Source organism: Haliaeetus albicilla, chromosome 7 (assembly GCF_947461875.1).
Source record: "Haliaeetus albicilla chromosome 7, bHalAlb1.1, whole genome shotgun sequence".
Classification (NCBI taxonomy): Eukaryota; Metazoa; Chordata; class Aves; order Accipitriformes; family Accipitridae; genus Haliaeetus; species Haliaeetus albicilla.
In genome coordinates this window covers 20,392,612-20,419,706 of record NC_091489.1, presented here as the reverse complement: position 1 = coordinate 20,419,706, position 27,095 = coordinate 20,392,612, and the positions used below count along the sequence as shown (strand labels likewise).

Genomic DNA, 27,095 nt, shown 5'->3' with positions numbered 1-27,095 from the left:
TATTTTTCCTACTGGCTTCTTTTTAAACAAGATATAATGACTAACAGATGCTACAGCAGTGCAGTCCTCAATGAATGGGTAATTAACACATGAAAGTTCAGCAGTTGTTTCCAGTTACAGTCAGATGAGCTGTACACTCCTAGTCCCATAAGTGAGGGAAGGGGATGAGCAAGCCAACCTCCGCCCCAGTTCCCCACTGTAAAATGGTACAAAACGGTACATATCAAGGGGGACTTGGAGGTGTTGAGATAAAACAAATCTGGACTACTCACGTTTTTTAGGCATCACCTCCAGGATTTAAGAATTGCAAACACTTAAAATACTAACTTTGCCAAAAGTTTAAGAATATTCACTACATTTAGTAAAGCTGATAAAAAAAAAGCAGTACTAGACATCTGATATTGACCAGTGAGAGAGAGATATATATATATAAAATACAGATTCATTACAGTTTGTTCATAAAACCTTTTAGTTTTTCTATTGTAAATAAAGCTTGAGAGTAAGTAACTTCTGAAGCTCTGCTGGTCTTCAAAATGTAATTTACTTCCTACAGCATAAACAAATGAACAGAACTACATGCAGAATATGGAGGAACTGCCACATATGAATGAACACAATGTATGGATTCAAATAACTCTAACCCAGTTTAGTTGCTACTCCCACTACTTGATAGCTGTCACAGTTTTCATTACTACTTAGCTAACCTTAGAAATATGCCAACTGGGGCTTGTTTGCCATTTCTGCTTCAGGGTTTGGTTGTCAAAAACATAAGCTGCAACCATAAAAACAAGCAAACAATACATAAAGTAAGGACAAGCTTGGCTAGTCTTCATAATTATTCAGCTGAACTTTAATTATTGCAAGAATAAGACCAAGTGCCTCAAAAGATAACAAATGAAGAGTGTCGTTCCATGTGTGTAAAGTAGAGTAACACTGTTATGGCTGAAAATATCACTCTCATCATAAACACACAGTGCTAGACATTCACTGTTTCAGAAATGAAAAAGCATTACTTTGGGGAATTATATTACCCAGAACAGATTTCAGCTGGCAATAACGTGAATGACTCCATATAGGAGATCAGGCCATGCATGCTTATAGGTAGCAGCGGGCTGGGAAGGAGGTTAATAAAACTCAACCTGTAATTTCTGAATTACTTTTGAGCTAAAAATAATGTTTTAAAATATTTTCTTTGGGGGAAGGCAGGGGTTGGGAGAGAGTACAGCATGCTTTATTTTAAGGACTGTGAGGAAAGCTTTTTAAAAAAAAAAGGAACCCTAAAAAATCACCACTATAAATATTCAAGACAATAAATTACTATCTAATAGTATTTAATTAAAAAAAAAATCTATTTTAGATTAATGCATTTATAAACAGAGTTGGGTTTTTTTCCCCCTCCAAACAGTGGACTACCAACCCATAAGCTGAACAAAAATCCTGAAAACATACTCATACCATTAACTGCTCTACAGAGTTAACAATAGTTCAAGACACTTTACTCAAAACCGTTTATTAAAGAAAATATGAAGCCTTACATTTAAACACTTCAGTGTTTATTATATCCTTTGGGAGTGGTTATGGAGAGCTGAACTACATACAACCTACATGAAAATAACTAAATCTGTTTTCATTTCACACTTTTTGTTAATTCTCAGCAAATCTGCATGTGCACATTTATTTTGGAATCGGATACTTTTTCAAAATGTTGTCACTGGCGTTGAAGAGATGGAAAGAGGTACTGCCAACAGCAAGTGGTCATAAAGCGATGGAGGGCTGGCCAACAAAGTACCAGAGCTGGCTCCTGTCTGATGGGTTTTTTCTCAAGTGCCACCAAAACCAGGGGCTGCTCTAACTCCTTCTAACTGGCAGCAGCCCCAAATGGCAGCATTTGACCACACTTGCTCAAATCATTCCCCCCATTTGCTGATCAGGAGCTGCAAGATGACCCACACGTGTCCCGTGCCATCTCCATGCCAGCCAGTGATTTTGCCTATCCTTCTCTGGAGTCATGGGAGCACTTGCTTTGGGTCATTGCTGCCTTTTTTTTTTTTTGTATATGCACACCAAGACAGAAGAGGGTAAAGTCAATGACTTTTCAAATGAATGCAAGTATGGACTAATGTCTCTCCTCAGCATAAAAAAACCCACATGTCGTTTTCCGAGCTTTATAAACTCCAGTTCTGTATAGCATTTGCTTCCCTGTAATCCAAACCTGTTTTAACATCCTGCCTTGGAGCTCAAGGCTGATGGAACCACTACTACTTCATTGCTTCAGCGATGGTGCATTTTACTCCTTGCTTCTCAGTATCTAATCATCATGTTCTGATAGGGACCAACTATGGACCAAGTAAAACACTACAGCAAGAGGCTACTGGTCACCAGCTGAAGCATTTCAAAAGATCCATCTTCCCCTGGGGCAGCACTGCCTTGCATGATGGCCTGCAGATGTAGGCATCCTTAAAAAAAACAACGCAGAACACACAAAGATGCTGCACTACATTCTTACATTAGCAAAAATTATCTTCTTTTTATTTTTAATAATTATTCAAGCTCCATTACTACAGCATCCCGGTATCTCAAGGTCTGTGCTATGGCCTTCTACAGAAAGCAGAATACCAGCGTATCAACCAGCTGCACTTAATACTGGCCACATTAGTCAGCTGAGCACACACAGATTGGGTCTGATTTTATTTTTATCTGCACCAACACCAAGACCTTCCCAGCATCCAAGAAGAAACCAGTCTGTAACTGAAGCGGGAGCAGTCCCACCAGTAGCATACTGGACAAGTCTGTCTGGACTGCCTCTTCCTGGGGGGAGAGTGAGGGGGGCTGCTGTGAGCTAGCCCAGAGGAGCTGCCACCGACACAGCGTGGATGGGCCACGCTGCTCCTGTCACAGCTGGGCGCAGGCAATTAAGACCTGAAAGCCACCACTGCCATGTAAATGGGGCCAAAACGTGGTTGGCTTGATACCACACAAGAGGTTGACCGACGAGTGATAGACAAAGTCCAGCACAAGGGAACACGACCACGGTAGTGCACATCACGTGGAGAAACGTGAACGTGTCAGCAGCCTCGTCATTAAAAGCTGTTTTTGAGGTAGTACTTAGTGCGAGCAACACAGGTCTGATAGGCAGACAGCCTGTGCTTATCTGGATTGGAGATCTCGCACTTTCATGCATTCAGGTATGCTTTCCTTTACCACAACAGATGTTTTACTGTATTTCCTTTACACCTAAGCAGCAAAACTGTTCATTTTACCCATCCCCTGCATGCAGCAGGCACAGGGCTCCCAAGGCAATGCTGATCTCAGCACTCCGGCACAAGAGGTAACCCCCTCCTGCCTCCAACCGCCTCAGAAAGGCTACACCCTTGCAAACCCAAACCAAAGAAAACTCCTAACTTTGTCTGCAATCTTCAGGTGTTAGTACACGTATCGTGAACCTTGAAATTTTATTTTCTATACATACTGAAAACTTCTACACATTCAGCTCAGTGTTTATCCATTTCTAATTTCTCGGTTGCCAGCAAAAGCACTCTGAAAAATTTAGGACTCCACATAACCAAGAAAAATTGTTAATCATCCTGCTGCTAAAAAAAATATCCTTATTGGGGTACTCAGAAATAGCACCCTCTCATACAATCTGAAGTATATTATAGCAGATTTTCACATGCAGCAGTTGGAATTAGGTACACACCTTTCCGTTTGCTATTTTTCACTTCTCAGCCTTAAACTAATTTCTCTGAATACACTCAACTTTTGTTCTGCCAGAAGCATAAGGAACAATTTATAGCAAAGCCTCAAGTTTTTAAATCAGTGGGAGTTAAACACAAGGCCTTAAAAATTCTAGTCTCCATCTTTATCTTAGGAGCTATGTAAAAGATTTTTCCCATTAGCACTTTTCACGTCTAAAATTTCAAAAGCCACTGCAGACATTTACATCTACCATTCCCAAACTTTTTATTGGGAATCCTTCAGAGATTCATATTACATAACTCAGCTGGGATAAGTATTTGAGAGCAATTAATCACTGGGGATATCACATACAGATCTTTTGTGAAATTTACTTAACTGAAGTCAAAAAGCATTTGACCCTTTCCACACCTCATGAAGTAACTTCAGTGTGTACATTATAATCCCTTACCAATTTATGTGGCAAAACTGTTCTTCAGTTTGTTTGCAAGGGGTTGTTAGAATTCATCAAAGTAGGGATTTTCAAGGAAGGCTTTTCAGGATTGTTGAAGCAGAAGGCAAGATTTCAGCCTAGGCATTAACCAGCAGACCAGCGAGAAGGCTGACAGCGCAAGCTGGATTTGAAGGAGAAGCACGAACCACAGTGTTGCAGCGAGTGTCTCTGGGCACACACATAGCTGAGCAGGTGAACAGGAAATCCAGGACACCTTTGGACCATTGCAATATTGATCATTAGAGAAGGTACTTCTGTGGTGAATTTCCCAGTACACCAAAATGAAATGTTATAATGATAATAGAAATACTAATTCCATGCAATGCTGGGGTGAAAAGCAATGTCTTGTATTTAAATGTCTATGGAATGTTACAGGGAACAATTTAATTATTTTCCTTTATCATTAAAGTCATCTTAATCGTCACAATCGGCCCAAGTCTGCAAAATACCAGGCACTCCTACTCCCTTCCTCCTCAGATCTGGTGGATAGGTTTGGCCACTGATACCCTATTCATCAAAGCCAAACTGATCAAAGTGAAGTTCAAAAGCAGGCAAGCCAATTCCAGCAGATCAAGCTTGTGCAGCCTACAAACTGGAAAGCAGCTTAATCCATTGGGATATCCTATTTCACCAGGATTGAGATGCAGGCTCTGATACTACCCTACTTGGACATGCCACCCGACCTTTCTGAATTTTCTTTGTCTTAACTGTAAAATGGGAATTCTCTCATCCTCAAAGTCCTTTTGACATCTATGAGTGAGAAAGTCTTTCAGGTATAGCTATGGCTGTATCACTATGGCCACATCTATGCTGTGGCTCACTTTGAGACATCAGCCTTCAAAGAAGGGATGTTGCTTTTCCATTTAAGGAATTTTTTTTTTTTTTTATGGTGGTGGTGGTATTTTCATAAGGTGGTTTCCCAGTTCTTTGTGCATCAGTCCGTTCTTCTGCATCCCCAAATTCAGTATTTCCAGCTTCCAAACTCAAGATCTGTCTCTTCAAGACTTGCAGAGGAAGATCTCTAACCTTGAGGCAAGTCTTAAATCATAGCAGAGGAGTTCTTGGAAGCTTGCAGTACAAGAGTGCTGGTCATTTTTAGAGGTCTCATAGGGATACTGGCAACCGTGAGCACTCTAAGCATCGGTAGTACTCATAGGATTTCATCCACAGCATTTTAACTTTTGTTGATTTTTCACATTCAGGTTTTTTCCCCTAAAATTCTCTCTGCAAAACAAGTGACACTTTTACCCCTCCCCTTCATCTGTTTATTTTTGTTTCACATACACACTAAACCCCCACTGGCAACAGTACAACAACACACATGAGAATCTAACTTGACTGCAAGATGGCTGCAGAGGACAGAACTTTGTTGGTTCAATGGGACTGATGCCTGCCTCATGCTAATTTTGTTTCTCTTCACTCCATCGCTTTCCATTTGTGCCCTCTGTTCTGGTAACCACTTCACCTTTTCCTTCCACGGCAAAACAGATTAATTCATTAAACACAAAGGAGACATCAACTGGGTATCACGGCACAGGTAGCCACGTTCCCCCACTTTCTGATCTCAGGACAGCCCCGACCACGGGCAGAAGCCCAGCTGGAACCACAGTGCCAGCCTGACACGGCACCGCTCACCCCACTGCTGCTCTACAGCAGTCCTGCTCTTACATCAGACTCGTTACTGAATATTAATAAAGCTTGATTAAAAACTCAAGAGCAATCCTTAGTTAGGAGGAACTCTGTTTTCAGATTTCAATATTGCAAAATCCGGTTTCCAGAGCATTCCTGGATATACCACCCTTCAGGCTGCTACTTCCCTCTCCTCCCAAAACAACCCCCTCTCTGTTTTTATAGCATTTCATTGAAGAAGAATGAGGGGTAATCTCAGCAAATTTGCCAAAACACAAACCTGCGATAGCTAGAGCTGCTGAAATAAATGGGGGAAAAGCTGGAGGGTGATAGGATTCCCAAAGACTTTTTTTTATATAAAAAAGTAATTTAAAAAAGGTACCACAATCCATACGCAAAGCAAGCTGTTCGCAGAGAGGAGATAAGCGAAATAGAATAGCATTTCCTATGCAATAGATAGGTAAAATGTTGACCTAAAACAGCTACCTAATTAGGAAACATTAGGAGATATCCTCCCCCAAAAAGAAAAAAAGAAAAAAAAACCAAACTTACCTACACACTTTTCACTTTTTCTCTCTCTCCTACATCTTCACTACTATAAACACACTCCCAAAGAACCAGCCTCAGCATTTTTAACTCCTGAAGCAAGCAGGCTCTTCTCTACAAAGACAGTGCTTCAGCCTAATGACAGACTGAGCTCTGAGGATGTGAGCATGGGGGAGGGAAACTTCAATATTACAACCCATCCATCAACCACTTCTATAAAGCTCTTTTGTTCCAAGTTCATACTTAGCAACTCAAGGTCAAAACTGATGTTGGAAAATGCAAATCGTAAGTCAACCCAGACTTTCACCCCTCCATGTCTTCTTGACCTTAAATGCAAACAAGAAACAGGCAAAAAGTAATTTTAGCTACACAATCTACTTATATAAAAATGTATATCAAGGAATATAATCAACTTCAAAATGACTGCAGTTAAGGTCCTTAACCTAAACTACTAATGATACAGATCAGAAAAACAAAATCAGAATATATACATTTAGGATATAATGCCTTTACTTCTTTGGTTTTCTTACCATTTGGACAAAGTCAATCAGTTGTTTTTACCTGCTGGGGGCTTTTTTGTTTGGGTTTTTTTTATTTTTGTTGGGGGTTTTGGGGGTTGGTTTTTTGTTTGGGGTTGGTTTTGTTTGGTTTGGGGGTTTTGGTTTGGTTTTGGGTTTTTTTTTTTTTTTTTTTTTGAGATGCACAAGGTTTGATTGAAAACACCACAGGGAAAACTAACTGGTTTAAAAAAACCCCAACCTTTTCCTCTCTGGTAAAAAACAAAGGAACACATCTCTCTTAGCCTTTGGCTTTAAGAAGTCCTGGGTCAGATGTGGGCAGCCTTAACAAAGAAGAAAAATAGTAGGTATCACAAATAAAAAGCAAGGGTTTCATTGCAGCAGAGAAAACAGGATGTATTCCACAGGCTATAACTATTCTCCTTAGAAACACAATAGGGGGAAAAAAAAACCACCAAAAACATTCATTATGCTCAAACACTTAAGACCAGACTTTTCAGTGAACCCCATTTTCGCAAGGTTCCACAGCAGAAATCAACAGAGGTGCCAAATACCTGAGATTACAAGCTTATCCAGTGGATATTTCCCAGAGGTGCTGTAACAAAAATCAATTTACACGTACAATACAAAGATGGTGTAAGACAAGAGAACTCTGACACAAAACTGTGATCTAGTATTTAAATCTCTTAATTTTAGGATGATCTGGTAGTCCTTAGAATTGTCATCTCGAAAAAGCTTTATTACAAGAGCTTACATATAACATCTTTCATATGGGAAAAGTCCTGCCAAGAGCTTTAAATATAGCTTTATCAAATGCTGGTTTGGCTTCTTCCATGTGAATTTGGACACTTTAACAAGAGTTTATGAACTTTCATTGGAAAAAAAAAAAAAGAACGTATAATAATAGTTTGCCATCCATGTGTCTAAGTAATAGGTTAGGTAAAATACCAGATAATCCTGCAGTCTAACAAAAACATTTTAAAATAAGTTATTTCTCTCCAATAGCTTTTATTTAGCCCTTAAATCACAAGTTTCATTTAAAGCACCATCATGCGTACAAAGTCCTGGCACTTAACTCGGCCTAAAGGGGTGCTTACTTAGGGGAAGGATTGGAAAATGTGTGTAATTAGCAGCAACACAGGATACCGAGGGACTACTTTATTTGATCAACTGCTGCTGTGGATGATGAAGAAGGTGTTTCCCATAATTCTCATCGGAGTTCACTTGCTTGCCCCAAGTAAGATGAAGAACAGAACTATATGGTATCTTTTCTAACCTGCTTAATAAAACTCCCATCGACAAAAAAAAAAAAAAGGGGTACTGTAACCTAGTTCCTAGACAGTTTCCAAAAACCTAGCCAAGAACCTTTGTCAGAATTTAAAAAAAAAAGCTGCTGCTGAAATTCTTAAGCATGCGGAAGGGTTGTTCAGGACTCCTCCTGCAAACACTGAATGCTTTTCACTCTCTAAGAGACATTGCCGACAGTATCTGTAAGGTGAAACACTGGAAAGTTTCTGCTATCTCCACTGGAGACAGTTTCCATCTTTCTGAGATCAAGTTTATTACCTTGCCTCTCAACAGAAGCAGTAGGTATTTTTATTGAGAGTATTAAAGCTCTTCCAAAGAAGCCCTGCAAGGTCAGAAGCCCTCAAGTAAATAATTACAAATAAAAATAAATAATATTTTTTAAAAAATTATAATTAAAAAATGTGATTTTTGGCTGCCAGCTTTGTTACTTGATTAACTAACATCTTCCCTTACCCATCCTTTTTGAGATAAATGTGCTACAGGCCACAGAGTACCCCAGCTCTCTTGATCACGTTGTCCATCTTGGGTGCAAATTAGCACCCCTCTTGGACAACCTTCCAGTAAGGAAAGTATATTAGTGGTCCTGCTTATAATGCTTTGACAAGAGGCAAGGAGCACAAACTGAAATACAAGAAATGCCATTTAAACATAAGGAAAAACTTTTTTACTACGAGGGCAGTCAAACACTGGCAGGGGTTGCCCAGGCAGGTTGTGGATGCTCCATCCTTCAAGATATTCAAAACCCAACTGGACAGCGCCCTCAGCACCCGGCTCAAGCTGAGCCTACTCTGACTAGGGAGTTGGATTAGGTGGTCGCATCCAGAGGGTAGTGGTCAACGGCTCAACGTCCAGATGGAGATCAGTGACAAGTGGTATCCCTCAGGGGTCAGTATTGGGACCAGTACTGTTTAATATCTTCATCAATGACACCAACAGTGGGATTGAGTGCACCCTCAGCAAATCTGCGGATGACACCAAGCTGAGTGGTGCAGTTGACACACCTGATGGATGAGATGCCATCCAGAGGGATCTGGACAAACTCAAGAAGTAGGCTCATGTGAACCTCATGAGGTTCAACAAGGCCAAGTGCAAAGTCCTGCACATGGGTTGGGGCAACGCCCGGTATCAGTACAGGCTGGGGGATGAAGGGATTGAGAGCAGCCCTGAGGAGAAGGACTTGGGGGTACTGGTGGATGAAAAGCTGGACATGAGCTGGCAACATGCACTCGCAGCCCAGAAAGCCAGCCATATCCTGGGCTGCATCAAAAGCAGCATGACCAGCAGGTCGAGGGAGGTGATTCTGCCCCTCTACTCCACTCTGGTGAGACCCCACCTGCAGTACTGCATTCAGCTCTGGGGCCCCCAGCGTAAGAAAGACATGAACCTGTTGGAGCAAGTCCAGAGGAGAGCCACAAAGATGATCAGAGGGCTGGAGCACCTCTCTTATGAAGACAGGCTGAGAGAGTTGGGGTTGTTCAGCCTGGAGAAGAGAAGGCTCTGGGGAGACCTTATTGAGGCTTTTCAATAGTTAAAGGGGGCTTATGAGACAGATGGGGACAGACTTTTTAGTAGGCCCTGTTGTGACAGTACAAGGGGTAATTGTTTTAAACTAAAAGAGGGTAGATTTAGACAAGATATAGGGAAGAAATTTTTTACAGTGAGGGTGGTAAAACATGGGAACAGGTTGCCCAGAGAGGTGGTAGATGCCCCATCCCAGGAAACATTCAAGGTCAGGCTGGACGGGGCTCTGAGCAACGTGATCTAGTTGAAGGTGTCCCTGCTCATTGCAGGGGGGTTGGACTAAATGACCTTTAAAGGTCCCTTCCAACCCAAACTATTCTATGATTCTATGATCTTCAGAGGTGCTGTCCCATGCCCAGGATTCTGTGATTTTAAGGACCACGAAAAGAGCATCTACCCTTTCAGTTGCAAAGCTCTCAATACATGATCTTTGGTGACTGCTCAAGCAGCCTCAAGAAATTTTCCTTGAAAAGTTTCATTCCATTCAAACTCAAACTCACACAGTCACAGCTTCAACAGCCATCACCGAGGTGCGGGGAGAAATCAGAAAAGGTACTGCAGCAAACAGCACATAGTTCAAGTACCTTTTATAACACCCTGTAAGTGGAAACTATGCTCTAGCGTCAACTGAGATCACACAGGACTTTCAGGCTGAGCAGTGAGAAAGACTCTGGTCACTTCAGCGTTTACTTACAGAGTTCATAACAAAGCCTGCTATTTGGTGGTGTCTGCCTTTTGTCAGTCGGTCATTTTTCCAATTTGCTATTTCTGTTAAATGCTGAGATATTCTGGGGTTCTCCCTGGTAAGTTCAAACTTCTACTAGAAGTATACCCACGCTTTCATTTGCCTTCAGGATTAAGTTTATTCATATTTTATTTATATAAGCCACTAATAATAATCTAAATTAGAAATACCATATGTGCATAGACATAACTAGTGATAAAACCAACAGAGCACAAACATGCCAAGCTGACAGGAGCTCAAACGAAGACAACCTTTTGTCTATCGTGACCTAATTAGTTTTTCTACCAGTTGCACTACACAATGCATTTAAATCATTTAAATATTTGATGTGTTAACCTGCAGCACATTATCTCTATGTTCAATGCTAAATTACCAACTCTTCATCCTACTGTTTACAAGCTCTAACTACCTCTAGGCTGCAGCAAGTTTCACAATTTGTCAGGAAGGTTACTAACAGTAACAAAGTGATTAGTGAGGAAAACGCTACTGTATTTTGTGTGTTGGGAAAAGCAGTGGGAGAGGAAAACATGCTCTGTTAGAGCAACAGGGTCAAAACAACATGCCTTGCAGAGTGTTCCCTCCCATGTCACATACCACGCTCTTATAGAGGGGACATCACGAATTACAGAATTCAAGCCAAACTCCGCAACGAGTGGGAGCCGGCAAGATAATAAGTACTGCAGATAGTTTTGGTCTTTGTTCCCATCAAGTAGACACAATGTCTGCTTAACAGATACAGAACAAACAGAGGCTTTTGTGACATGACAAACTAAAAAACACCAAGAGCTGTATGTTTTTGTGCTATTCTTCACCTCAGGCAAACACTCCGTGGATTTCTAATTACCTGTTCTTCCTCCAGACCTCAAGAAGGCCCATAACTGTTATGAAACCTTGGGTTCTTCAACACAGACCTTTTTAAACCACACTTAACTAAATTGCCATCTTCTAGCTTGACTTGTATGTGTTGAGACTAGACTCTCGGGGCAAAGAGCCTTATGCTCACAGTTAAATCTGTATTGTGGCTGTGCTAAACAAGTGCCTTCTAATGTTTTAAGGAAATCTGTGATTGCAAGTAGGCCAACACTGCAGTTCCACCTCCCTTCAGGATATGCAAGCACAGCCGTGCAGGGGACTTCTTGCTGAAGGGCAGCCCTGTCCTACCACCGACCACCAAGACAAGGCAGGGCAAGTGAACTGGCTCACACTCACCTCATTTTCTCCAGCTTTCCTATCTTTCCTGAAGGTAAAGATCATGATTATAGATTACAACTCCGTGTATTTTATAATTATTACATAATTATAACTGCGACTATAATTTCAAAATCAACTGTAATAATCTATTTACACTTAAACCACCCTCGTTAAGATCATGCTTGCCTCCCCAGGACGAGGTAAAGCCTACACGACGCTACCCAGAATTTCAGCAAGCGCAGACGCAGAGCCACTTCGGCACACGTTGCACAACCGGGGCTGAGCCCAGCTGCAGCCTGACAAGGTCGGGGCCCCCCCTCTCCGCGGGACTGCTCCCCGCAGGGCTTGGGCTGTCCCAGCCTGCCCAACAGGACCGTACATGCTCCCCACTGTGAGGGCAGCAGCCAGAGATACAGGGAAGGGTGTTGGCCCCGTGGAGATCAGTTGCTATACCAGCTTCCCGTATCTTGGCTCCCATCAAGCTCCCAAACACGACTGGTACAAAACCTTTCTATTCCCCCGTTATTGCCCTTTTATTTCCTACCCTACCCATTCCCCACAGCATGCATTCACCTGTGCAAACTGACTTTTTGTGATAAATATGCTTATACCTTATAACACTTTTGATCTTCTATCACATACACGTGCTAGTAAAAAAAAGCTAGCAGGAGGAACCATGCAGTAACTACCTACCTTCATTTTAATAGAACACAGAAATAGTTTAATGAACAAGTTTTAGAAAACTGCATCTAAACTAACACACCAAGGCATATTATGAACATTACAGTATTTTCATTCTCCCTCATAACACACGTAGAACAAACTTAAGTTCTTCCTCATACTTGAAGTTCACAAAATAGGGCCTCCATCTTTCCAACACTACAAATCAAAATAGTATAAAGGTGACTATAACCATATACTTCATTGCATTATTGTTCATATACACATTAACATATATCTCGATCTTACAGAATTATTATTTCCAGAAATTCTTGGATTCTTGGACTTCTGCAAAGAAACATTTTCAGTGTCTACTACATATCTTGGAGGGGGAAAAAAAATCATTCAAAATTTGAGAAAAAAAGGATTTTATTTGCTTCATGTCCAGAATAAATGGGGTGGTGGGTGGATCTTGCTGTGTCATCAATCAAGCTTTGCTTGCGCTATCTTTCTTCTAAACTGAAAATCAAGTACCCCAGCTAACTAAAAAGGGAATGTTTTAGGTAAGTTTTGTAAGAGGTTGTTCCCATTTCCTGGTAGTTGGCTTCTTTTTTCCAATTCAAAATGTTTTAAGCGCCTCTAAGGACAATGTGGCTAACAACATTTTGAGGTTTTCTTTTTCACATTTAAAGATACTGCATTAGCCAAACACCACTTGGTTTTTCAAGCCACTCAAGCAGATTCAGTTACTCAGCATGAACTAGATACTGAATAGGAAGGGAAAGCCAGCACCACTCACTTGGGAGCTCTTTCCTCCCGTACAACAGAACAAAAGGTGCCACTAGAGATAACCCACAAAGCACCCCTCTCAGGTCCTGCTGAGCTTCCCGTAAGCAAACTCCATCTGTTGCCAAAAGCCAAAACTCGCCAAAGTAGAAAACAGAAGACAGATGTCCGTTTGCCAGGAGAAGGACTAAGCTTGCTTTCTTACTCAAGCCCAAGCTGTTGAGAAAGCTTACCAATGTAACAACCAGACACAGAAGAATATATGTAAGCCAGTGGCAATATTTATCCCACCTCTTAAAAGTTCATGAGAGCTCTTCCGTAGCCAGCATTTTGATACTAAAAAGGAAAAAAAACTGGGAGGAGCAAGGAGACAGAAGAGCATTCAAGTACAATATGTTACCATTTAAAATATTCTGGAGAAGTCTCTTGTTTTCATTTGCCACTTGGCCATTCAACCAGAAAAAAATAAAATAAAGAATAAAAAAACCACTACTGACACTATTACTCAATATACTTGAAACTTCTACTTTATCATTTTTCCACTACAATTTACGTTAGTATTTATTGCTAGTAGAAAAATTAAGTGGCTCAATTCTTCACCTAGCATCCATAGTTCCAATTTACTTTAAGAGGCATCTGTTATAGTCCTAATCTCTGAAAAATAGGAGCTAAGTTAATTAAAAAATTACTATCTCAGATTAATCAAAATTTGCTTAGTTAGCCTACAGCCTGATTACAGTAAAAGGAATATCCAATCAACTAACTTAACAGATCTACTGGTTGTCAAGATGTTAAATTTCAGATTAAAACAGAGCTGCTGCTCACATATAGATTAAGGAAATTAAACCTACTGAAACATTAAAATGTCCTTTAAATTCCAAAGTTATAAGAACTCAACCACAGGTACACATTACAGTGAATTCCTCTGAGTTTTTTTTATTTCAAGTGATACCCGGATACTCTCACTTCCACCACCATAATGGTGTAAATGGTTTTGCCCCTGATTTATACTCCTATAGCAGAGCAATAGACATCTCTGTGTTTGGAAGGGAAGCATTAAAAATGAACAAAGAGACGTAGTCGGACAGGATTAAGACTATTACTACGGTGCTATCCACTGTGCCACAACCCCAGCGGGGAAGGCCTTACACTGGGGCTAACACCAAAGGCTATCAAATGGAGGGGCGAGAAGGGGTTGTTGTGAGAAAACCAGAAGCTCCATCGCATTTCACCCTTTCCTGTCTCTGCCCCCCATCCCCTCATCTCCTTCCTCCCAAATCCTGCCAACTCTCAGGCATGCAGAAAGTGCTGTTATTTGAGGAAGGGGAGATGCCCCAGGCCAGTTCTATCAGGCACGACATGGGTGGCAAGGTGCAGAGCGGACATTGAAATGGTCACACCTCAGAGCAGGCAGGACGGGAGATGGAGGGGCAGCTCAGAGCACACCTGGGGTGGGGAGCCTAAACTACTAGAGAAAAGGAAGAGAAGAGGAAGGAAAAAAAAATAAAAATCAGGCCTTAACCTAAAAAGCCTGTAGACCAGTGACTCCGATGGGGAAATTACCAAGAGGAGTTATGGCAAAGCAATCACTCGGCACTGCCTCTCTCTGCAGGCATAGCCACCCTGCCTCCAGACTGAACAGCGACGTAGCCTCAACCACACTCAGCAGGACCTTAAACACTCGTATTCGAACTACTCACAATTCTCAAAGGGCAATGAAATCTCATATGCACAATGCTGATTAAAGGACAAGAGGCCAATAAATAAATAAATAAATAAATCCTAACTTAAAACACCATAATTCACAAATGACAAAGAAAAAAAACACGACAGCCTGAAGTCAGAAGAAGCCCTGCCCAACTAAAACATGGTACAATATAAATACAAACAACTTGCAAAATCCACCCACATTAATCTGTGCTTAACCCACAGGTAGAAAGGTATTTTTTTGAGTCTCTTAAGTGGCGTGTCATCCAAGCTCTCTGGAGATTGCCATCCAACCAGCAGGTTTCCTACCCAACCTACAGCCAAGAACAACATTTAATTACCATGTTTAATTGATCTTGTTAACTGTTAGGGTGGACAGCTTTGATCTCACCTGCTGATAGCTAGTTTACTACTACAAAAGAAACCGGGACTTTGCATAATTGCCAAGCCTTCGATGCGCATTTTTTAATTCCTTCTATTTCTCAATCTCCCTTTCTGTTTGTGCTGCACTAATGCTCCTCACAACAGGAACCAAAGCACATGCCCTCACTTATTGTATCATTTATTTGAACATGCAGGGGAAAAAAAAAAAGAAAGATGAGGAAAGGGAAATCACCCCTCCTTCACCCAGAAATACGGAAAAAGGCCAGGAATTACCATAGTGAATCTGGCCTTGGCAATGTTAAGCACAGTATCCCGTGGCTGATGGCAGCCGGCACCAAAAGCTTCAGGGGAAGGTGCAGGAATCACTAAGCGCATGTGGGATAATCTGCTCCCCATCCCCCTTGAAAGCCTCATCTGACTCTCCACTGATTAGAGGCTCGTTTAAATTCCAGGACAGAGGTTTTGAGGAATTTCAGTGGTTTTCCACTGTGTTGTTTTATGTTTGTTAATAGGTTCACCCCAAAAATGCCTCTTCTGCAGGAACTTCATATTAGCAGCTTAGGAGAGAAGCCCACAAGACCAAGATTACTAGCTCGCACTCAACCAAGCTGAGACTCTGCCAATACTAATAGGAAGAGAAACTTCTGAAGACATTTTATTGTATCCTAAAATATCTAGGAACCTTCAAGATAGATCCTAATTAAAAACAACTAAATACAAGTATGTTTAATTCATTAACTACCTCTCCTAAACACCATTTTCCTGAGTGCTCAAGCCAATCATAAGATCTACGGAAATAAATGTTCATAGGTGGTGTATAATAGGTTCTGAGAAATGTACAAAGCAGCTCTACATTTCAGCCAAAGAGTGTCAACTGTTTTCAAAACAGCAAGCCAAACCCTCATCAAACTGAATTCAGCTGGAGCTTTGCCACTCAGCAGGACAGCGACTTGGCCCACCGTCCCCATGGGAAATCTTTTTCTAACTCAGACTTTCTTCCTGCTTATTTCAAACGAAATCTCCTTTGGATCAGGTTGAATTTCCACAGATAATTAGTCTTGCACTAGCTAAATAAAACAAGAGTTATATTGCTTCTGAGCAGCAATCTGAATAATTACAATAGGGTAAAAGAGAAAATTCCCCCCCCCCACCCGCAAGGGGAACTTAGCAATTAACTGTTTAACATGGTTTGAACTTTGCTGCTCTATCTTCATATTACACAGCAACAGAGAGAGGAAAAGTACCATAGCGCACAGTCACCTCAAGCATCTGCAGAGTATCGTAGTTGAACTGTAGCTCCCACATAGTGTTAGAACAGAATTTTTCACCTGAAAGTCAGTCCTTTCTCATCAAAGCTTCCTCAACAGCACACCAATGTTTTGGTGGTTGGTTTGGGGTTTTTGGTTGTGGTGTGGTGGTGTGGTTTTTTTTCTTTTGGGAGGATGTGTGTTTTGTTTGGTTTTGGGTTTTTTTCCTACACTTTCTTCTAAAGAAGGTTTCTTCTTGCTGTTGTAAGATGACAAGTATCTCGTACACTCTATCCCTACAGCAGAAGCTACAGAAAGCCCAGCAAGTCAGCCTGCCCCGTTCATCTCCTGCCTACTGCTGATACTGTCTTAATAACGCTCACTTTTGGTGGCTAGGGATGGAGGAGGGGTTTCCCTAGGAATAAGCTGAATAAAGCTTCCTGTTCGGCTAAAGCAGGAAATGTGCTCCAGTACTGCCTTGCACACAAAGAGTGGAAAATACTTACTAAACAAAATAGCAGGAGATGAAGTGTAAACTGGATTGTCCTTCCATCATGCAGACAAATAGAAAGCCATACTCCCCATCCCCCCCAGCTCTCTTGCATTAATGTGCTTAAACTTGAAAAAAAATACATACATATATATACACGTTCTGCATGAACATCAAATGATTATGCTGTGCCTTTAAAACCAAACACTGAAGGATTTTAAACAACAACAACACTAATTATGAGGTAGCATTTCCTCCCTCCCACAGGATCAGTTTCTTCTTGTTAGAATAGGAGGTACAACTGGCCAAACCCCATCCTACTACTGGAGAAACTGAACCAGAAGTTGTCATTAGGTTAACCTCCCAGCATTTCTCTCAAAACATCTCTTCAGAAAGACTAAAAATAGCACAGAAGATGGAAGGGACAGCCTTCCAATCTGTTGAACCATTAAGATTCACAGAAAAGAACAGCAATGTTAATTTTTGCCTAAGTATCTGCAGATGGTAGAAGACAAATATTAATGGAAAAAATGTCCTTCTTCACGCCTTATAAAAACAATGACTGTTTAAGGCCTCACAGCGTTTCCCAAGAGCTGGCCTTGTAATTCACACAAGATTTCTCCACTGCCATCATATGCCTTTTGATGAGCTCTGATCACTTCAAAGAAGCATTTGTCCTCACCCACCCTGATGTTTAAGAACTGAAAGTGATGAAAACTGCATCACCTAATGCTAGGTCACAGCTACAGATGCACACTACTAGAAGATGAAAAGCTGTTAGGCAAGTTCCATGGTGTAAAACATATTACAGCAGCTGGATGCTGGAAACCTATAACAAAACATCATGCGAAACAGCAATGCACATACACTTAATGAAAACCTGACGAAAGACTGTTAAAAAAGAAGTACTGAATCTAATTAATTCTCTAGACGTGGCTAGTGCAGTTAAACTAAGGTACACTTGAATTTTATAAACCACCTCGAGCCATTAGTGCCTCCCACCACCATGAGTTATAACCAGTCATCAGCCCCATAGGGACATGTGTCATCATATTTTCATGTCCCTTCTTATGGCACAACACCCTGCTTATCATGCAAAGCTCAAATACATGGCAGCAAAGCATTTTTCTAAATGGCCTTAAAAATATCCTCATATTGAAATAGAGTCAGGCACAAGTTTCTCAGCTGAGGGACATAAAGAGAAGCTTCTCTACCATCCTAAATGGAAAGTTTAAGACAGCCAAACCAAACCAGAGGAGCTGAACTATTCCAGTGAACCCCAACATCAGTGGCAAACCCTGGAAAAACCAACCAGCACTAAGACCGCATACAACTGAAAGCTACCTTCAACATCCTGAAATTAAACTCTCTGAGTGCGTGTGGCACACCAATACAAAACCCTTGGAAAGCAGGCCTCCCAGCTGAAGGGCATGGCAGAAGTCCAGCCGCTCTTGATAGATGAGGAAGTCTCCCCCCGTAAGGGTTGCAAAGACGTAGCACCTACTGCAGTACAGCACATCATGAGCCAGTTTGTCACATCAGAAAGTTCCTTTACATGGGGTGCAATGAATGGATGTGCTTGAACGAATGCATTCACTACAGGATACCAAAGAGTATATAACAGAAGAGAAATGGCAGAGATCATTCAAGGCACACTGACCTGTTAATACTCCAGTACATGTATCTAGGAGCATATGGATCACACACACACAAGGATGCACCGTACAGCTAGACAAGCAAGTACAGTCCATGACCGTAAAGAATGACTAACTGAAGACAAAGAGCTTTGTTCTGCCTGCTTTCCCTCCCTCACACCCCCACCCATGCTCAGCCAGGAACAAACACTAATGGACCCCTGTTATCTGAAGGATACTACACGGAAACTTTACTTTGAATCAAAATGATGACAGTACACAAATAAAACCCCCTCACAGTTTTAAACCAAGTACTTTCCCAAGCACCAGGGACATATGTAGTGTAGCTTATACCAGCTGCCAGCCTGCAGCTACTTCCCAAGAAGCAGTTGTGACCCAGATTTGAAGTTTGCTAGTCCTCTTCTGGTCCTTCCCATATAAAATCATGGTGGGATCACAAAAGTCACCCTGTGACCTTCGGTTCCAAGAGGAAATTATTGTCTGGGCCCCACAAAAAGAACAAAAGCCATCTATTCAAGTAGAAATTACTCATGATTTGAAAAGCAGTTGTACAACGTCCTATCCCCTCATCCTGAAAGCCAGAGCAAAATACTTCAGTCACCTGATACAACGTCATGCTGCGTCTGCCTGTGCACAAGAGATACAGCAGTTTACAGTATTTTCCCCACAAGAAGAGGTTTATGAGCAATAAGAATCTAGTAAATGGGAAAGCAATTAAATTTGTTTACAATCCTTGCTGTTCTTAAGAGCCCCACACCAGCAAACAGCTTTATCCATGAAGCTTCTGTATCTTCAAAAATGGGAAGGAAAATCCCCCTTGTCATTGTTCCCAAACAAAGCCAGCATTATTAAACCATTCTCTTTGTTTTGCAGATATTTCCCTTTAATGCCAGAAACAGGGGCAAACTTGCAGACAAGCCTTGATGGCTTGCATTATAGAGACGTTCATGATGCTAACTACAACTGATCATCCCACCCGTCCTCCTTGGCCAGATTACAGTATGTAGAAAGCACATAAAAAGAGAATTGGCATGTCTTTTTGTGCAACTTCACGTCAATATGCTTAGCCTACGTATCAATTCCTTGCGACTGTTAGGCAAATAAAATAATCCTCCTTTACAAAAAGTCTGTATTTCATAAGAAAGAAATCATCATTAATTCTTGTTGACTTTAATAAATGAGATCTTTGAAAAGTAAATATTAGCAGCAGCAGTGCAGCTGTTAAATAGCAAAATTAAATTTGACAGCAGAGATGCCACTTACTAAAGAATTTAAAACCAAATGGAGAAAGCCAAACATAAGAACTGTGTCCAGTTTGGGGAATTGCAATGACAAGAGCAAAGATCATAAAATTAAAAGCAGTAACAGGCTTAGCTCAAAGAACTGAGTTGTAATAGAAAAAAAAAATTAAGTAGTAAATATAGAACTTGTGCAAAACAATGACCAAGAGAGAATACAATAACTAAACATCTGACACATGTAAAATTCCAGGGTTTGCACAGTGCAGCACTACCCTTATTTCACTCTTCCCTTTAGATGTGTTGCATCAGTGTACAGTCATAATTAGCTCCCTATTTAAAACAGGGAGAAATAAATACTGCTTCCTGTCAGGGCATCAATGTAATATACCACCATACTGCAGATATCCTCAGTAATAAATAATTCTCATTTCAAGTCTGACTGCACCTTGCCATGCCAAACTAACATAACTATATTGGCAGAAAAGGACATACCTGTCTTGATGAGGAAGAAAAGCTCCTTAAGTTTGTCAAGCAGTTACAAAGCCCCCAAAAAACCAAACGGGCTATCACAAAACTTTAGCCTAACACTTACCAACCACAGAAATAGCCTTTTGGTAAGGGTGGCGATGGTTTCCTCCTTTGGAGGAACCGTATACTGAAGTATACGATAAGGAATAATTATGCGATGAAATAGGTAAGTTACCCAGACAGGGTTCATACTCTTTGAATCTTATGTGTGAAAGGCCTTCCTTATCAATTTTGTTCCTAAGTATGCCATATGCAAAGCAGCCTTTCTACTCCCATTTAAAAGAAAACTACCAGTGGTCTCCGAGCAGCGATCGTATTTAGGCTAGGCTTATACCCCATACAGCTGCCGCAGAAGTTGCAACACAGTTCTTTGGATTCCTGAATGTTTCCAACACGCTGAGAAAGCTAAGCTGATGTTGCAAGCCATCTTTCACTGAGTCTGGGGGGAGCCAGGACACGCACAAACGCAACTCCTCCGTGTAGCTGGTACAGTTTTCACGCGATCCTTTCTCCAAAGTTGGACCAAGCTCGGAAAAAACCCTCTCCTATAGCTCTGTCTAGCTGTACAATTAGTTGCTTCTGAGGGCCACTTTACAGGCTCAGAAACTTAACAAGAACCTCCCCATACTGCCACTACTTAGGAGTCCCGAGGCCGAATCTGGATCTTGCCGCTTGTGCTCCTTATGAAGTTGAAAATACAAACTTGGGATCAGCTCTGCACACAGAACAGAAGCGCAGGAGAACTGAGAGGGGTACAAAACCAGCCGCAAAGTACATCCAGGCTTCTGTTTACTGAGGTCCTCCCGTGCACACACAGAAGAATTAATGGGGCGTGTGGGCTGAACTGTCAGGAGCCCGGCTGGCCCGAACTCTAGCGCAAACCCGGCAGAAACATAAGAACAAGCCCACCCAGCCCTCCCCCCAGGATGACGGCCCTCTGTCCCAGCCAAGGTCCCCCCGCGCTGGAAGTGCTGACAGCCAGCCGGCTCCCCGCCGCCCCCGGGTCAGCCCGCTGCCCTCGCTGCGGACACCCGCTCTCTCCCCGGTGAACTAGACCGCTGCCAGACGGAAGGCACTGGCCTGGCAAAACACCGGCAGCCACCGGCCCCGCACGCTGACACCTCCCTGCCCGGGTGGCAGCCAGCGCCGGAGCCGCCGGGACGAAGCCCGGGGCCGGGGTCACCGGGGGGGGACGGGACGCGCTGCAGCCGGCGGGAACCCGGGAGGACCCGCGGCGGGAACCCGGGGGCGGCCGCCGCCACCTGAACACGGGAAGGACGAGAGGGGGATGCTTAAGTTTCGCCTCTTGCTTTTCTTTTTTTTTTTTTCTTTTTTTTTTTTTTTAAAAGCAAATAACTAAACGAAGCACAGCCCGCCGCGCAAACCGCCCCGCCAGCGGGCGGGCGCCCCCCGGCCGGTCCCGGTCCCCGTCCCTCCCTCCCCCTCCGCGCCCCCTCCTCGCCCCGAGCCGCCCCGCCACCCGCCGCCGTCCCGGGCCGGCGGCGGCGGGAAGGGTCGCACTCACGGATCTTGACTTTGCGGTGGTCGAGGCGGGCGAGGAGCCCCTCCAGGGCGCCGAGGCGGCGCTGGAGCCGGGCGTTGCGGTGGCAGAGGGAGTCCGCCTCGCTGAGGATCCCGCCGAAGATGTCGCCGGCGCAGCGGGAGAGGTCGGAGAGCTGCATCAGCAGCGACACCAGCGCGTACGAGCTGACCTGCTCCAGCGCCCCGAAGAGCGGCACCGCGCCGCGGCGGCGCCCGCCGCCCCCCTCCGCCGCCCCGCCGTGGTCCCCCGGCGCCGGGCCGCCCCGCTCCGCGCCGTCCCCGCCGGCCTCCTCCAACCTGCACAGCTTCAGCGGCTCCAGGGTCCGCAGGGGGAACGGCATCGCGGCCGGGGGAAGGAGGGCAGCGCAGGGCACGGTGGCGGCAGGGGGGGGGAGAGAAGCTAGGCGTCCCCCGCGCAAAAAGTCTTCATCCGCGCAGCGCCGCGGTGACAAAAGTTCAGAGAGAGGAGCGGGAGAGGGGGAGAGAGACGGGGAGAGGGAGGGAGGGAGGGAGGGAGAACAACAACAAATGAATCGGGGCGGGAAGGCGGCCGCGCTACGCGCTCCGGGGCCGGGGGGGAGCCGCCACTGCCGCCGCCGCCGCCTCGGCGGAGGGGGAGCCCCGCGCGGCGCCCATGTGCGGGAGCGGCCCCCGGAGGAGGGAGGGAGGGAGGGAGAGAAAGGGGGAGGGACTGGACGGGACCGGAGGGGAGGGGAGCGGAGCGGGGCCGCCGCAGCACGGCGGGCGCGGGGAGAGCCCGGGGCGGCGCGGCGCTGCCCTGCGGCCGGCAGACAGGAAAGAGCCCGGGTTGCTCTCCCCGAAGTGGAGACTGGGGAGGAAGCGTGGGAGGGGGGCTGAAGCGCCCTGGATGCGGCCACAAAGGAGGAAAGCCAGCCGGAGGGGAGCGGAGGGCGGGCGGGAGGCGGAGGACGGAAGAGAAAAGCCCGGAGCAGCCCCACCTGGGCAACCCCGCGCCGTTGCAGGCACTTTTCTGAACGCACCAAACTCCCAACCCGGAAAGCGAGAGCTGGGAAGAGAGGAGGAGAGAGGGGAGGGAATAAAAAAAAAATTAAAAAAAAAAAAATTTTAAAAAAGCCTCCACGAACCTGGGAAAAGAAAAAGAGGCCGCCGCCTACCTGTGGCTCCCCGAACTGGAGCCTCTGCCAGAGCCTCACCCTTTCCCGGCCAGCTAACAGCCGAGGGAGCCGCCGCCGGCCCGGGCCAGCGGGGCTCCCCGGGGGGACGCCAGCCCCCTCCGGCCCCGCTGCCGCCTCCTGCCCGGCGAAAGGGGCCAAGCGAGCGGTGGGGCAGGTCTGGCCTCAGGCTCCTTCCCTGCCGCGCCGCAGGTCGGGCCGGGGCTGCTGCTCAAAGGCAGGGGAAGAAGAAGAGCCTGCCTGGGAAGCGCGAGTGGCCGTGCGAGCGGAGCTCCAACTGTTGCGTGTGGTTAATTTTTAGTAAGAGAGATTGACGCGGAGGTAGGACAAGCAAAGTCTGAAGCGGGCAGCGTGACATCGAGTGCCGCAGCACCTAATGCTGCTACGGACCGAAGGCAGGTTCGAGCCTGGGAAGCCCCCCCCGCTCTGCCCCTGTAAGACGCAGTCAGCTCTTCATCGAGGCGACCGCTCTAATGGGCTATTCCCCACAGAACCAATTTAGGCTACTAGCAACTGTCAACAGCTGCTATTTAATTTTAATTGGACAATGCCCTACTGGCTCTGGCTCCTGCTGTATGATAAAGAGAGGAACCCAATCCCTCTCCTCTTGTGGAAGAGGGCCCTGGGGAGAAGCGGTTGTATGGTCCCGTCCTGCCCCACAGCCTGCTCCGCTTCCCTCTGCAGCTGCCACTGGTCAGTCTGCGTGATGAAAGAAAGGGAGTCAGCTGGAGAAGGAAGGATCCAAGGACAGATCGGCTCTGCCCTTCTATTAGCATCTTGAGGACACATAATTTATGACAAAATATTCTGCATCGTAGTAATTCTCGTATGCAGTTTTAGCCTTGGTTACTTCACGGAAACCTGAAGAAAACTATTCCTCCAGTAGTGTTTCGGAAGCTCCTTAGTGCATGGAGGAGTTTGGAGGCAAGGCCGCAGACAGTGGAACACAAACCAAAGGCTCAATAGCATGCGCAAGAGTTAAGATCCACAGGAAACACATTTGGGGTGACACTCATACGCAAAAATGGCAAGTCACTAATTCTTCTCATTCGTTAATCAAGAAAAGTCTTTCATCTTCAAGTTTTCCGGGGTGGGGGGTAAGAAAAGAAAAAAGCAATGCAATCTAGTGTTAAAAAAAAGAGCAAAACCACCTTTCTTCAGACCTCGGTCCGAACAGGTTGCCAATGGATAACATTGCAACTTGGAATGCTCCCGCTGGTGTTCTGTTATAGACAGTACCACTGAGTGCATATGTGCAATATTTGTAGAAACTGATGAGAAGAACATGGTGCAAACAGGCTAAATGGTGTTTAATCAGGGGTTTAAGCACATAAGGAATCCTAAGCAATAGTCTTGCGACGGGGAAGCTGTCAGGATTGATTAACAGAGGATGGAAAGCAGTCATTCTCATATTGAATTCTTCTGGTTTTGTTTTGGGACATAATGTCTTCATTAGTTCTTAGACGTGTTTGTTTGGGATAGTTGTTTGATAAAACCTATGGACTGTTCGCTGGCATGTTTGAATTGAGAGGAGTGTATCTTTGTATGTTTTGTTTAAATTATAGGAGTATGATCAGGAAACCAAGTATGAGGTGGACTTAAATATAAAACACAGTAGGAAGAAAACAAGCGAAGAGCTTGGTTCAGGTGTCAGCTGAAAAGAACCCACAGCAACGTATCTGCCGGGTCAGATATCATCAGACCGTGAGCATGTTTGTTTGATGGGAAATTACTCATTCTTATTTTGAAGTTTTAGTAATACGTAGTTTAAAAAAAGATACATTTACCAGTCTAATATCCTTCTGAAAATTCAGATCAAATCCTGATATTGCAAATATTCTTGCATGTTCTTATCTGTAAGCAGGAAAAAGTATTTAAAACAGATATAAGTGCAGGGAGAATAACAAGAAATCAAATCTTTAGGCAACACTTAAATGCAGTAAAGAGCCTCAGCTACTGTGAGTGAGTGGAATTTCACTGCCAGTGAAGCCTACTTTACCTATTTCACTGGTTCCTATGTTTGCAAACTGTAAAATGAACTACTGTGACAGCTTGAATATTTCTGGCGGGAAAAATGTCTCATAAAAAATAAGGTCTTTTTAGGACTGACAGTTAAACCAAGTGAAGAAATAAAGCTGAATTTTAAATGCACTGACGTTCTTGAAACATTCAAAGTGCACATGTTTATGCCAGAACAATACTTTTTTTCTCATTAATTTACTTGGGTCTGGTTTTTCTGGAATGGGCTGTTACTATATGGAATACTCAGAAAAAAAACAGGTGTGAAAAAAACGTAAATATTGAGTGACTGAAATGTGAACATCGGTTAACTGAAACCAGTAAAGGACAGTCTCAGAGCTTGTTTCTTCCCGTGCAAAAGGAAGGGACGTAGGAAGGGAAACGGAGCCTAGATACTTACACAGACAGAGATTTAAAGTATTCGTCATGCTGGAAAGGAACGGGGATGGCCCTGGTGCTTCTCCCCACTGTCCGGCGGGCCGCTGCCCTTGGGTGAGCCTCCCCTGCGGCTCACAGCCCTGCACGTTCATGTCAACGCAGTTTGCGGCAGTTGTGATATGCAAGTGGTGGGAGTGAGGGGCTGCTTTCCATTTAGCTGCGTCCGCTGGAGAAGGAGGTCTGCGAGCTCAGTGGGCAGCAGTCGCTGTCACTTGTGCAGCTAAGCCTGGCAGAGCTGTGACCTGACGTTCTGGGTCTCACACCTGCAAATGCCCTCAGTCAGGAGTGGGAGATCCTCTGAGAAGTGGAACAGAGCCCAGAAAACCAAGATGCAAAGGAGGAAGACAGACAAAAGGACAGTAGAGACTTTACTAAATGTTTCAAGTCAATATTGATTTCATTTGTAATGAAAGTTCGAAGTTCACTGGAGAGTTCATTACGTCTGAATTGCAGCTTTCTTCCTTCACCATTTTAAGCCTCAAGTTAAATTACCAAATTAACTTTCATGTTCTATTTCAAGAAACAGGAGACAAGTCTTGTGGGAGTTACTCATCACCTATTGCAGAATGAATGCTGCTCTTCCTTCGGCTTGCTTCTGCAATCCTTTTGGGCTCTTAGAAGCAAGTGGCAAGCATTAGTACAAGAGCCACGTGGCCAACCACGAAACATCAGACAGCTCTTCCTGAAATTGTAGTTACGTTCCAAAAGGGTAGTTTAGATGTGGTCAGCTGGAATCACCAGGCTCATCCATTGTAGCTTAGCCTACAGATTCAAGCTATATGCCTGTGTAGGCTAGCAAAGCCCAACCAAGTTGATACACAGAAATAAACAACAGTACAACTTGGAGGGATTGAGGAGGGCATTTCTGGATTGCTCCCAGAGCAGCACTAATGAGCTCTGGTTTGTAACTGAGAAGGCAAGCTCAATGTTCTGGGCACAGAGTCAGCTTCTGTATTTTTGAGTTACTTTGGCTGTTGAGCTGTAGAAGTTTGGTGTAGGCTTAAAATAGAGGCAATTCTACAAGAGAAGGATGTTTTCTGACATTTTGTTCTTTCCTGGTTAACCAAAACTATGTGGATGCTCCCAGTCTTGTTGGGCCATGGGGCTCTTTTAATCATCATACATTTCATTTCTGTCTTCAGCAGAAAACCTTTTTCAAAGAAACCTGCATAAGATAGGCAGAAAAGTTAGATGGTACCAGAATTTTGCCCATTTCTTCTGTGGCCAGTCCCTCATGACTGCATACTTTTTGTGCTTCATATAAATATTATCAAATGATCAAATTAATTACCACAGAAAAAAATGATAGCTGGTTTGCTGCGTTTCTTTAAATATACACGCCACTATGTTAGACTGAAGATCACCTTTGCCTGATGATGCCACAGAACTTCCAATCATCACTTTTCTTCCAGTTTACTGATGCCAGGGACTGGCATTTTTGTGTACTGGAATTCATACCCAGCATGGCCCAAAAGACTCCCTCCTTGCCCAGAAATGGAATCTTGTGGATATTCTTTTAGAACTAATAGCAGAACTTCTCCGGTGATGACAGGTGCTTCTCTGACACAGGTTGCTTACAAAGTCCTGTCTCCCTGGATAT

At 44.0% G+C, this 27,095-nt stretch overlaps 1 protein-coding gene across 8 annotated transcripts in view; it reads right to left on the bottom strand.

Moving 5' to 3' along the window:
- NHSL1 (NHS like 1) overlaps positions 1 to 23,210 on the bottom strand; it is a 184,834-nt gene extending 161,624 nt beyond the window's left edge. For 4 of the 8 annotated variants that reach the window (XM_069787199.1, XM_069787196.1, XM_069787198.1 and 1 more), the window contains exon 1: positions 21,868 to 23,180. In XM_069787199.1, coding sequence (XP_069643300.1) covers positions 21,868 to 22,225 — 358 coding nt within the window. In that variant the 5' untranslated portion in view covers positions 22,226 to 23,180. Of the gene's footprint in view, positions 1 to 21,867 lie in introns of all 8 variants that reach the window. The other 4 variants (XM_069787195.1, XM_069787200.1, XM_069787202.1 and 1 more) reach the window with 3 other exon arrangements.
- Positions 23,211 to 27,095: the final 3,885 nt, after the last annotated feature.